This window comes from Argiope bruennichi, chromosome 1 (genome assembly GCF_947563725.1).
Source record: "Argiope bruennichi chromosome 1, qqArgBrue1.1, whole genome shotgun sequence".
Taxonomy (NCBI): domain Eukaryota; kingdom Metazoa; phylum Arthropoda; class Arachnida; order Araneae; family Araneidae; genus Argiope; species Argiope bruennichi.
The window spans coordinates 102,305,386-102,317,975 of NC_079151.1; the positions used below are offsets into that span (position 1 = coordinate 102,305,386).

General features: G+C 31.4%; 1 protein-coding gene across 2 annotated transcripts in view; it reads left to right on the forward strand.

The window, feature by feature from the left end:
• The first annotated feature begins 1,882 nt into the window (after positions 1–1,882).
• The window catches only part of LOC129970868 (sodium-coupled monocarboxylate transporter 1-like), a 30,403-nt gene continuing 19,695 nt past the window's right edge, over positions 1,883–12,590 (forward strand). The window contains exons 1-3 of one of the 2 annotated variants that reach the window (XM_056084494.1): positions 1,883–2,025; positions 4,922–5,288; positions 9,439–9,504. In XM_056084494.1, the coding sequence (XP_055940469.1) occupies positions 4,944–5,288; positions 9,439–9,504 (411 nt within the window). In that variant the 5' untranslated portion in view covers positions 1,883–2,025; positions 4,922–4,943. The remainder of the gene's footprint in view (positions 2,026–4,921; positions 5,289–9,438; positions 9,505–12,590) is intronic. The other variant, XM_056084495.1, reaches the window with a different exon arrangement.

Genomic DNA, 12,590 nt, shown 5'->3' on the forward strand with positions numbered 1-12,590 from the left:
AGCAACATCATGTTCTCGATAAGAATAAAGCATTAATGGATTCCAGTCAGATCACCAAATTATTAAATAGACAAAACAGGCAATCGCTTTGAGACCTACAACTTTAGAGAAGAATGAGTCTTCAAGAATGTTTTCTTTGCTTTATTTTGAGAGTTATTTAATTTTGTAATTTAATTTGTAATTCCGTTTAATTGTAAAATTGAATACTTATTCAAATTAAAATCAAGCATTATTTCTAGTAATTAAATATAAATATTCATAATTAATAGTATATTTATGTTAAATTCTATGATATTTTATAATTCTAAAAAAATGCGATGCTTTATTATTAAATATTATTTAAAATGTGATTTTTTAAAAATTTTTTTATTACACCTAAATTTTTTTACACCCAATAAATAATATGCTCAAAATTTTTTAGAAAGCGCAATTATGCGTTTTGCTATTTATAATATGCCAAAGTTTTCCACTTAAATTTGCTTATATATACAGATTAAATTAAAAGATTTATATATGTATATATATATATAGATATATATATATATATATATCTGGTTTTGAAAATTTAAAGGTAGAATATCCTCCGAAATTTGCATTGCCTTAGCACCCCTAAAAAGCTTATTTCGAGCAGTCCAGGGAGCATATAAAGTCAGAAAATTCGTTGAAAATTAGCAAAAACAACTGGATATAAAATTCTTGGAACCTTTTTCTTTTCACTGAAAATAAAATTTTCGTGTAAGAGCACAGAATCTAATAAAACAGAAGTAATTTAATATTCTAAAATAAACTTTTTTTTACCCATATGATAAAGTTTTCTTTTGCTTAGTAGCACACTAAAATATTTCAAATTGAGTGATTTTTTAATTTTTTTTTGCATTATTATAATTTTGTACATTTTTATCAATTATTGGAATTAGGTTTCTAGTAAATAAGATTACACGTTCCAAAACTATATTATTTCTTTTTGAAATCATATCAAAGCTCCTGGCCCCATCTAGTGCATGTAACCAGTCGCATAGTTTATTATTAAAGCTCATTTTAAAATGATGTCTAAGATAATAGAAAGAAAATTATTCCTAGAAGATTCATATATATTAAAAATTCAATCTATTTTTTTTTTCATGTCATAAAATAAAGAATTTCCTTTCCATGATTCCTATTCACTTGATCAGTAATAAATGAGTATTTCTTCAAATGTTATTTACTCTTCATTCATGTTCACTGGTTTCTAAAGAGATGTGATGAGCTCTTTAGAAACCATTAAACATCATACTAATAATAGAGTAGAAAGACGAATTTAAACAAAAATATAATGTTTGATTTCTAAAATTTCACAGACTTATGAAGATGGAACAAAATCTCACAATCAAATAGAAAATACAATTTTATTATTATTATTATTATTGTTCTTTCAGATCCTGAAGTCTTCTCAGTATTGATATTTCCTTTGAGATAATCCTACTGTCCATAATCTGTGGACAAAGAAATGGAAATTCAGAAGAGCAAAAAGAACTCAGCTTTTCATTGAATTCTGCAGGGTGTTCCAAAAAGGCTTAGAAGTTTCCAATAATTATAGCATAAATAAATTGTAATCACAGCCAGAAAAAAGGAACTCCTGTCCTACATATATACACCCGATTGTCCTCGTGATAGCATATTTGAATAATTATCCTCGCGATATAATAACCGATTGAATAATTGTCCTCGCGACAGCATATGTCTGTCAACAAAGTGACTTTGTTGACATATGTGAAGTGAGAAGTTACGACACCTTGCAGAAGTTCAGCTGGTAAATAGGAAATGATACGTGTCCAAGACAAAGATATTTTCGTTATAGGCGGCTATAATGAGCAGATGGCCCACTAGATTTATGATCGGACAATTGAGAAGACCAGACGGAAACAGTTTAGTAAAACGAAACTCGTTAATTCTTTATTACATTCATTTTGCAGCAAATCATTCTATTTGTGAAAAGTCCTTCGGCACTGACACTGAATTGGTTCATCAAAAGTTTAGAGCAGTGAAGTAAGTGAATATTTTTGTGAAAATACTAATTTACAATCATTTGAACAATTTAATGAAAATAGTAAAAATATTTTTGATATAAAAAAACTTTTTTTTTCGCAACTCTCATTTTAATCGGTTTTTAAAAACTCATTTTCAAAAGGCTAATGTGGTATCTTCTCTTTCATAATGGTATTTTTTAGGGTGCACTTTAGATCGAAGGTTGTTTTAGATCCAAAATATGAATGGATACATACGCACATGAAGCGAAAAATTTAGCCAAGGACATGATGCTTACTTTCAACTCTTACAAAAATATTTTGCCAGATAATGAGGTCATTATTAGGGCTGAATTATGGACTCTTTGTTCACGCAATGAAAAACTGCTTGGAAAATATTACTTCTATAACTATGCATTTAGATTTCCAATCGAATACATGCTATAATTTTGAAGAAGAAACTTTTTCATTCTAATAAAAAATATTGTAGCTATTTTTCTCTTTATCTAGGCATAAAGCAATACTTAAATTTATTTCGTTGCTGAAAATTTTTCTTGATTGCATTGGAAAAAACATGATTAATCTATAGAAATCTTTTCAAATATGTCTTGGCAAAGACTTTTCATTTCACTGACATTCATAATTGTTTTTGAAAATCAGAATTCTCTATCACGATTGATATTCAAGTAAAATAAGTTTTTATGATGTAAAAAAGATTTGTACTAAATTACTATTATGTATGATTTATAAAGTAAGTATTATTTTTTATTATATATTCTTACTGAAAAATATAAAAAAAAGATCACGTCTTATTTGTATAATGACAATAATCTGGTATGTTATAATTCAGTGTTCAACATGTCTAGACATTGTACTGATTATCTTGCAGCACACAGCAATGGTACAATCTATCTACTTTCTTGAAGATAATTTAGGGTTAACTATTCTAGAGATATATGTATTCTATTTTTGCTTTCTGAGAATTTCCTTTATTTAATTGAATAAAATTGCAAGTGCCCAGCTTCTTTTTTGTTGTAATTTTCATACAAATCTTAAGTCTACAACAAATGTTTTGTGTGGTATCATCTATTTAACGATATTTTAAATTCATTTCAACTATTTTTATACTCATTTTATGGAAATGATTTTGTATCAACCCCCCAAAAATAATGAAATTGTATTAAAATGAATGCCTTAAGATAGATAAATTAAAAACTGTTTGTGATAGTAAGTCTTTTGCTTGAAGACCGAAGGTTTTCGTTATACCATACAATTTCGTGCATTATATTATGAAGCGCGCATCCTTTTATTTCAATAACATTCAGAATAATATTAATATATTTCAGATTTTTTTAAAAATCACAGATTTATTTTGAATGCTCGTCAAAACCGTACGTTGAAACAACATATTTTTTTAACCACTATGATGAAATAATTACATATAATAGAGAAACAAAAATAAAATTATGTTTTATTAATATATAAAGACTTATACAAAAGTTAAAGACAAGTTAACAAAAGTATTCGCAACCATAATAGTCTAATTAATTTGAAATTCAAGGAAAAACTTATCTATGCGACCTCCAAATTCCTACCTGCCCAATTGATCTTGACGCTAAACGAAACATAATTTTTAACTGTAGAATTTTTTTGTATTAATCATGATTAATTAATTAAGAACCTATGTGGGTTGAAACGGAATTTCAGATTACTTACAGGCGAACGAAGAGACCCATTTATGCTTCAGTACTATGAAACAACAGCACATAAATAAGAAGAATTTTTTTTTATATGCAACACATTTTTCAAACTTTTAACACTATTTTTCACGTCAGTTTATAATGAAAACATGAAGTGTTCAGATTGATTTATCTGCACGTCATATTCTGATCAATGACATCTCTTTGATTCTTGCTGGCCCCCTATTTCTTGAAGTGTTTTCGTTCTGGACGGCCATTTAATCTTTAAAACCAAATGGTTCAACTGTTCATCCGGGATATCAAATAATAAATTTATCTATGTATACAGGGCGATTCAAACCGTCTCGTGCATATTTCGTGGGAAGGAAGGGAATACCTCAGGAAACCGATTTCACATTGGAAAGTATGTCCGCAAACGTCATTTGCATGTGCAAAAGTGAAGGGAACACAAGGACACAGTAAAGTTAAATGGTAAAGAATGCTACCTTTTTCCTAATAAGGTAAAGTACATTCGTTAAAAGTAGGTGCTAAAAATTGCAACCATTTACCCGAACACAGGATTCACAGAGCCGTTGCATTAATCGCTTTCTTTCAAAACTTTCAAAAACGCCTGGCATATCACGGACAATGCCTGCGGCGGTGACAATGCTCATTTCACTGTCGATGGAGGTCCCGTAAACATGGTCTTTCATGGCCGAGAACGAAAAGAAATCCATGGGTGTTAAATCAGGTAACCTGGGTGGTCAAGTGATCAATTGAACTCAGAATGTTCAGTTCAGGTAATCACATTCAACAATTGTGCTATGATCTGGAGCACTGTAATGTTAATACCACATATCTCGGCGGTCATGCCGCAGGCATTGTCCGTGATATTCCAGGCATTTTTGAAAGCTTTCGGCGGCCAATGCAACGGCTCTGTGAATCCTGTGTTCGGATAATGGTTGCAATTTTTAGCATTTACTTTTAACGAAAGTACTTTACCTTATTAGAATAAAGGTCGCATTCGTTACCATTAAACTTTACTGTGTCCTTGTGTTCCGTTCGCTTTTGCTCATGCAAATGACGCTTGCGGACATACTTTCCTATGTGAAATCGGTTTCCTGAGATATTCTTCTTCTCCCCACGAAATTTGAATGATAAATTTTGAATCACCTTGTATATGCAAGCAAATTATTCGAAGAGTTGTATATAGCATTAAAGATTTTTTTTACCTTTTAGAATTGTAATTATTACTTGCAAGATGGGGTCTGAAAAAGCTGTTTTAAGTGTCGCGGATTACATTATCTTCGCCCTCATGCTCGTGGTGTCGTCGGGAATCGGGGTGTATTTCCAATTCTCGGGTGGAAAACAGAAGACGATGAACGAATATCTCTTGGCTGGAAAGAACATGCCCATCCTACCTGTTGCTTTCTCTATCATGGCTACCTATCTTTCAGCCATCACAGTCATTGGAATGCCGGCAGAAGTGTACATATTTGGAATTTATTTATCATATGCAAGTGTCATATATCCTTTAAGTGTATTGATTGCCTCTTATGTTTTCTTACCTGTTTTTTTCAAGTTGGGTGCATGTACGGCCTATGAAGTAAGTTACTGATAATACTTTATTTATTAAAATTATTTTTCATGTGAAACTTAAAGTTGACTTCCCTATATTTTCAAATTCTGAAATATTTTTCAATCAGGTTGAAGAATTCTTTTAAAACTAAATTTGGGAATTTTATGAAAACATAATTTAAGTTATAATTACTATAAAATATTTTATTAATTACCCTAGATAATGATTTTTTATTTAACGTAAGATGAGTTTTTGTTTTAAATGTTGAATAAGATATAAGCATTTCATGTAGGATTCTGTAAATGTATTACCTTGACTTTTCTTTTATTTTTGTATAAAAAATTTTCTATTGGTAATGGAAGACTCAATAATGAATCTTCTTTTTTTTTTTTTACATTAGTCAAAAGTAAATCTTTCTTTGCGGCGTTTTCGTCAGATTTTGATACATCTTTTTTATATTAGCTAGAATCTGTAAATTCTTTGCGTGTTTACATATCAGTTTTTGGATCTTAACCCTTAACTGGGGACGTGTGGTCTGTGAGACCGCTAGCGATGGATTTATGGTCACCTCTATTCTATTTTTAACTCATTTGAATGGATTGACCCTGTAGCTTCCTGTTTTGTGACCTTCAATACACGTGCACTTTTTCAACTAATTTCATTGGATGCTTTTTAAAATAATTCAGTTATTTCTTTGCGCGCGGTCTCTAAGACCGCATCTCCCTGTTAGTGTCCCAGTGATAATAAACAAGGCTTAGCAGATGGCGCTAAAACTTGGGCCCCGAAATATCATCCAATTTACTGAACCTATTATGAAGCAGTGCTCCAGACGCTTTTAAATGAAGCAGAAAGTGATTTTACTGATAAGGATAATTGTAGAAGAGCTTTTCGATGAAAGTTCGCATTCAACTGATTTTGATATGTATGTTCAGACATAATTAATTTTTCTAATAATAATGTATTTTGAAAATTTTTTTAAATATATTAATATACCAAGAAATATATATACATAATTTATAGGATGATTTTTATACTAGTTCTTTACCTGTATGTTTAAAATGCCCTAGAGAACCTTGTTATGAAAGTCACACAAACCGATAAGAAAGGGCAAATTTTACCCTTTGTCATTTGTTTTTTCATATAATTGGTTAATTTTATATTATATTGTGTTTTATATACCTTCATATACTTTAAAAATAAATATGATTTAAAAAGTAAAAAGTAATATGTTTTTCCAAGAATATTATTTATTGTAATCTGTAATTTGAGAAGAAAACGTTTATTCCTACGCATTTTCTTTTTCAATGATAATATATTTTGAAAAATTTCTAAAACATATCTATATATCAAGAAAAATATCTGCAAAATATATTGGCAGTTTTTTATACTAATGTATTAATTAGAATCTAATTCTGTGGTGGTATGTAGATTATTATGATCCACGCAGGAAGCAACAGAACGAATGTTTTTAGGAACATTTCTTTTAATAATCACATTCACACACTAAACAAGCACAAACAGCTTCGCAGTTCAGCATCACATCTCATTCTAATTACAATCGCAATGCACTATGGGATGACATATGGGATGGCCTAATGAGGCATCGCCATCTAGTATCCAAAAGATAAGATAAGAGTAATGCAACTGCTACAATCCTAAAATTTCACCTCCCCAGTTAAGGGTTAACGCTTTGTTCCCGATTTATAAATTTTTTTTGTTTGTATTATATTACAGTGCCCGAAAAAATTATAAGGACACGCGAAAAATCGCCAAATCTAGAAGCCTTGTTTACAGAATCGTATGCAAATTTTTGCAACAAAAATAGAAGTAAAATTAAAATATTTTATTCGTAAAGTAATTAAAATTTTCAATTTTAAATCTACTAAAATTTTAATTTTAATTTTTAAACCTAAATGAAAACGGAAAAAAAGTATAAGGACATTGCTTTTTTCTCCAGTAATTATTTAAAAATTTGCATACTTGAAAGCATAAAATGACAATTCCGAGTTAAAAGATTCATTTGCAAAAAGAATTTCCCATTCGGCGACTTTCAGTGTGAATTTTTAAACGATGCCTAAAGGAACTCAACTTTCTGACTCTGAAAAAGGAAAAATTGTTGCTTTTCGAGAATGTGGATTAAGTGGATAGGAAATTTCAAAAAGAATCAAGAGATCTAAAACGGTGGTTTATAATTTTTAAAAAAATCCTGGGATGTATGGTATGAAAAAGCGAACTGGGAGACCAGAAATTCTCACTCGTCGACAAGAAAGAATGATTGTAAGGAGAGCTTGCGAGAAAAGAGAAACCGCAAATGAAGTTAGACAAAATTTGAGTTTACCATGCTCAACAAAGACTGTTCAAAATATTTTGAGTAAACATCCTCAAGTTTCTTATGGGAAATTAGTGTCACACCCCCTTCTTACAAATCATCATAAGAGAAGAAGAGTTTACTTTGCCAAAAAATATATTTCTCTTGGTCAAAAGTGGGCTGATGTAATTTTTTCGGACGAAAAAAAGTACAATCTTGATGGACCTGATGGTTTTCGTTATTTTTGGTATGATCTGCGAAAGACGTAGGAAGTGTTTTCCAGGCGTCAATATGGTGGTGGCTCGGTTATGGCATGGGGCGCTTTTGCGGCAAATGGAACCACTCCAACTGTATTTATCAACCGTAAAATGAATTCGGACAGGTATGTTGATATGTTCGAAGAAAGTTTATTACCTGAAGCGCCACTAATTACTTCAGGGGACTATATTTTTCAGCAGGATAATGCTTCGATACGTGTTTCTACGAGTGCAAAACTCTAGTTTGAAGCTAATTCTGTAAATTTACTTGATTGGCCGGCGAGAAGTCCCGATCTTAAACCAATCGAAAACTTATGGGGACTTCTAGCCCGAGAAGTTTATAAAAACGGTACACAGCATCAATGTACACAAGACCTTGTCGTCGCTATCAAAGAAGCTTGGGAAAAAATATCTGTGGATATGTTAAAAGATCTTTCAAGATCTATGACCTCTCGGCTTATTCAAGTGATTGAAAAAAAGGTAGTTTTCTTGATTATTGAAACATTTTTCAAGTATTTTACAACATGTCCTTATAATTTTTTCCTTATTTCCTTTAATGTTAAATTTTGTAAAATCAATATTTTGAAGCTAAATTATGTTTTTTATGTGGTATAAGTGTTATCACAAACTTATGCAGCAGAAGTAAGAAATATAAAAAGTTCATTTAGGTGAAATGGAAATAAAGCATATTTTCATGCAATTACATGTTGTCCTTATACTTTTTTCGCGCACTGTATATGAAGTACACATTTTTCTGCTATGCTTTTTTTTTCAGATTATGTGCTTTTTTATATATCAAGTCATTATTTATGTTTATTTTCATCACTATTTTTCATCTTATATATTTTTAAACTCTTAAATAAGTATAGTAATAATCGTATGAAAAATTCCTGTATTCTGCATTTTGATTTTTGATTTTTTTAAAGATTGTTACATATAAAGAAAGATATAGACTTTGGAACAGCATTTATAATTTAATTTAATTCTTCATTTTATTTTGTACAGCTGTTTCAAGCGGTGCGATTTTCATAAAAGCTTTTTAAACAATGTTTCAAGTTCATAAAATGTAGTACATTCCCGGGTATCTGGCCTAATGTGCGGAAGGACAGGCCGAATAATAAAAACGCTGAATAGGTCGGAGTTATATGAACTCATCTCTTTTCACACCAAAACCAGAAGAAAAAGTTTTCATACCAAAACTCATTGTTACAATACGTATTTCCTCACTTTTTATTGAGAACTAAGCCTTCCATTTATCTCAAAATTCGTAGAATCTGAGAACTCGTAGGCCCTGTGAATCATAAAAGCATTTGCCTGTAACGAGTTGAGTTAATATGGAATGCTCTGTACTGGTAGTTTATACATGTATATATACTGCACTGTAAGTTTTAAGAATTCATTAGAGAAAAAAAAGTAAGCTAAAGATATAAACTGTTCACATTTTAACATAAATTCTGTAACGTCTAATTTAATTACGATAAAAAAAAAACTAGTCCGGATAGTATGGAAGCCGAATAATCGCGACCCAGATACTTGGGAGTGTACTGTAAATGATTTTTAATTAACAATTTTATACAATTTTCGTAAATTGTGTTCCATGTTCTATTTATAGTACTTAGAAAAACGATTTGGGAAATTGACTCGAATCTTTACTTCCGTGGTTTTCGTGGTGCAAACGGTAAGAATAATTAAAAGTACATTTAAGAATGCTAACTGATCATTAAGGGAATTCTAAATCTCTACTCCCTATTTTTTTTTTTTTTTTTTTTTTTTTTTGGAATTGGCGAATAGTATGTTTTGTTTTGCTGTGGTTGGATATAAATTGTCAAATACTTGGATTTTTTAATATATTTTTCCTTTTTAGAAATTTAAAGTTTAAAAATCTTTGTTTTTAAATTGTAATTAAAAGTTTATGATCTTTCCTTAAAATTTATCAGTTTTTTAAAGTGATAAATTTAAAAATAAACAATTATATACTTATATAAATATTATATATTATTATATACACTGGTGGACAAAATTAAGAGATGGAAGACATTTTCCCAAATATCTCAAAAGATACTGAATTTAAATAAAGGAAATATGGTATGGATATAGCTTATACCATGATAATAAAGTATGCAAAACAAAAATGAAAGTGCCATTCACTGGCAAGACCTATTGCCAATAAATCCAATGTTGTCTGAACTTAAGGATAAAAGATGACAATAAAAGTGAGGCTTGTACAGTGTGTGTTGCCTCTAGTATGGTGTATGGTCACCCCTGACAGACAGACAGTATGCACAACGAGTATGCATGCTGTTAATAAGGGAGTTAAGGAGGGGTTGTGGAAGACCCTCCCATTCTTCCACCAGAGCAATTTTTAACTCTAGAATGGTTCTGGGGGAAGGTTGGCGCATCGCAGTAACTCTCCCAAGAACATCCCAAGCATGTTCAATAGGATTCAGGTCAGGGGATTTGGCTGGCCAGTCCATTCGTTGAATGTCCTCGCTTTCCAGATACTCATCAACCATGAGAGCCCTATGTGGTCGCGCATTGTCATCCATAAAAATGAACTCAGGGTCAACAGCGCCCCTGAAAAGACGCACATAGGGCTCTAGAGCCTCCTGCCTGTACCTCTGGGCATTCACGGAACCATTGTCAAACACATGGAGCGGTGTGCGGGTATCTTGCATGATCCCTGCCCAAACCATGAGTCCTCCACCAGCATAATGGTCCCTTTCGATAGTGTTGCTGGGATGGTATCGGGTTCCAGGTTCCCTCCATATCAATAACTGTCCAGAATCAGGTTGTAGACTGAATCTGGACTCATCGGTGAAGAGAACATTAGCCCATTGAAGCTGTGTCCAATTCTGATGTTGTCTGCACCATTCTGCACGCGCTCTTTTGTGGGAAGGAGTGAGTGGGATGCAAATAGCGGGCTTCCTGGCATACAGCCCTCTTTCGTGGAGTCTTCTGGAAACTGTCTTACTCGAAATTGATGTTCCTGTAGTAGCCGCGAGGTCCCTAGACAATTGAGTGGCTGTAGCGTCCTCTGGCGCTTAGCTGAAACGAACAAATACCGGTCGTCATTGGCCGTTGTAGCCCTCGGGCGACCTTGTCCTGGTCGTCTGCATACTGTCCCACTAGTTTTAAATTGACTCCACAAATTGAAAATGACGCTTGGTGTTATATCCAATTCCCTAGCAACCTGAGCTTGGGACTGGCCTGCCTCAAGTATACCCACAATTCACCACCTCATACCGTCGTCTAAACGATGATGTTCACTCATTTCACCTAAAAACCAGCAAGAAACAACACGATTATTCAAAAAATGCCCTAAAATCTGCAACTGTGTTGAAGAGTGGAATGAGATGAACAGCTCGATGCGGACTTTTATACCTCCTGCTGGCTTAGCAACGCCCACAAGAATACGTAAACTTATCTCAGGGCCAATAGTACTACAGTGACCATATATGGCAATGAACTGTCCAGGTTTTGTTCGGTATTTTTAGAGAAATGTGCGAAAATGCTTTCCATCTCTTAATTTTGTCCACCAGTGTACTTATATACAATTATAAACTTCTTATTCAATTTTTAATAAGCGTTAACAAACTTTTTTTTGAAAAAATCCTAATAGTTTAAATAAAATAATGGACCCGATATTGGATATTTGAATTAATTATAGAAAAGAGAATATAATCTTTAGATTTGGTGTTATTTATTAGGAAATATAAGATTTTTTCGCTTTATCTCTAAGAAGGAAAATACATTGTTATTGAAATTTTGGAATGCTGTATTTAACTTCAATATCGTAGGAAAAACTCCAGTCGCAATTTATAATATATTCCGATAGTAAAATTTTACGAGATAATATATCTTTTTTGGTTCCACGAACGATTCATTTATCAAATTTATTGGCGATTATTGAAAACCTATTTTGCATAAGGATTATTTTTTTCCCAGAGTTTGAATTGATAATCTCCAGAGCTTTAAAAATTCTGTATTTAATTTTTAGGAAATAAATAAAGAACGCTATTTATACAACTTTTGTCTAAAAGAACACTGAACTTAAAACGTAACGGCTTGAAGCTTAAGATGTCTTTATAATAGAGTTTAAAATTGTGACTTACACGGATTTATTCGTTTTTAAACAAATCTATGATTAATTATTTTCCAAGTATATTACGTAATATGATACATGTGCTTTTCGACAAATTTATAGAATTTTACTAGCATATAATAACAAAATAGAATTTTTAAGCTTATTTGAAAACATAGTATCCTCCCTATTTATACCCATATAAAAATCATTATCTAAAGCAAATAAGTGAGAAATATTATAATTAGATATTGATTATGATATAATTTATAAATATTAGAAATCATAATAAATAGCATAGAAAATATTTTTAGAGATATTTTAAAACGAAAATCGCAAAATCAGTTTCAAAATATAATCTTTCCAGAAAATCCTGATATATTTTGAAATAGCCAACTTTGATCACCAGCTTGTCCGTCGGAATGAATGCTTGCTGAAAGGTTTAATTAAATATTTTTTGTACTTTTGTCTGAATAGCTTCCTCAGCAATGTATTTTTGATCTTAAAGTTTTATAGATATGGAACTCGTATTACTTAAGAAGTTTTAGAAGGCTTGATTCATTGCACCATTCATTTTCATAATTTTCTGCCAAATCCCAAGACATTTCAACTCAATTTCATCTACTTATGAAGTCAAATTTTAATTTCAAGTGCAATACAGTTTCAAAATTTCATTTAAAGTA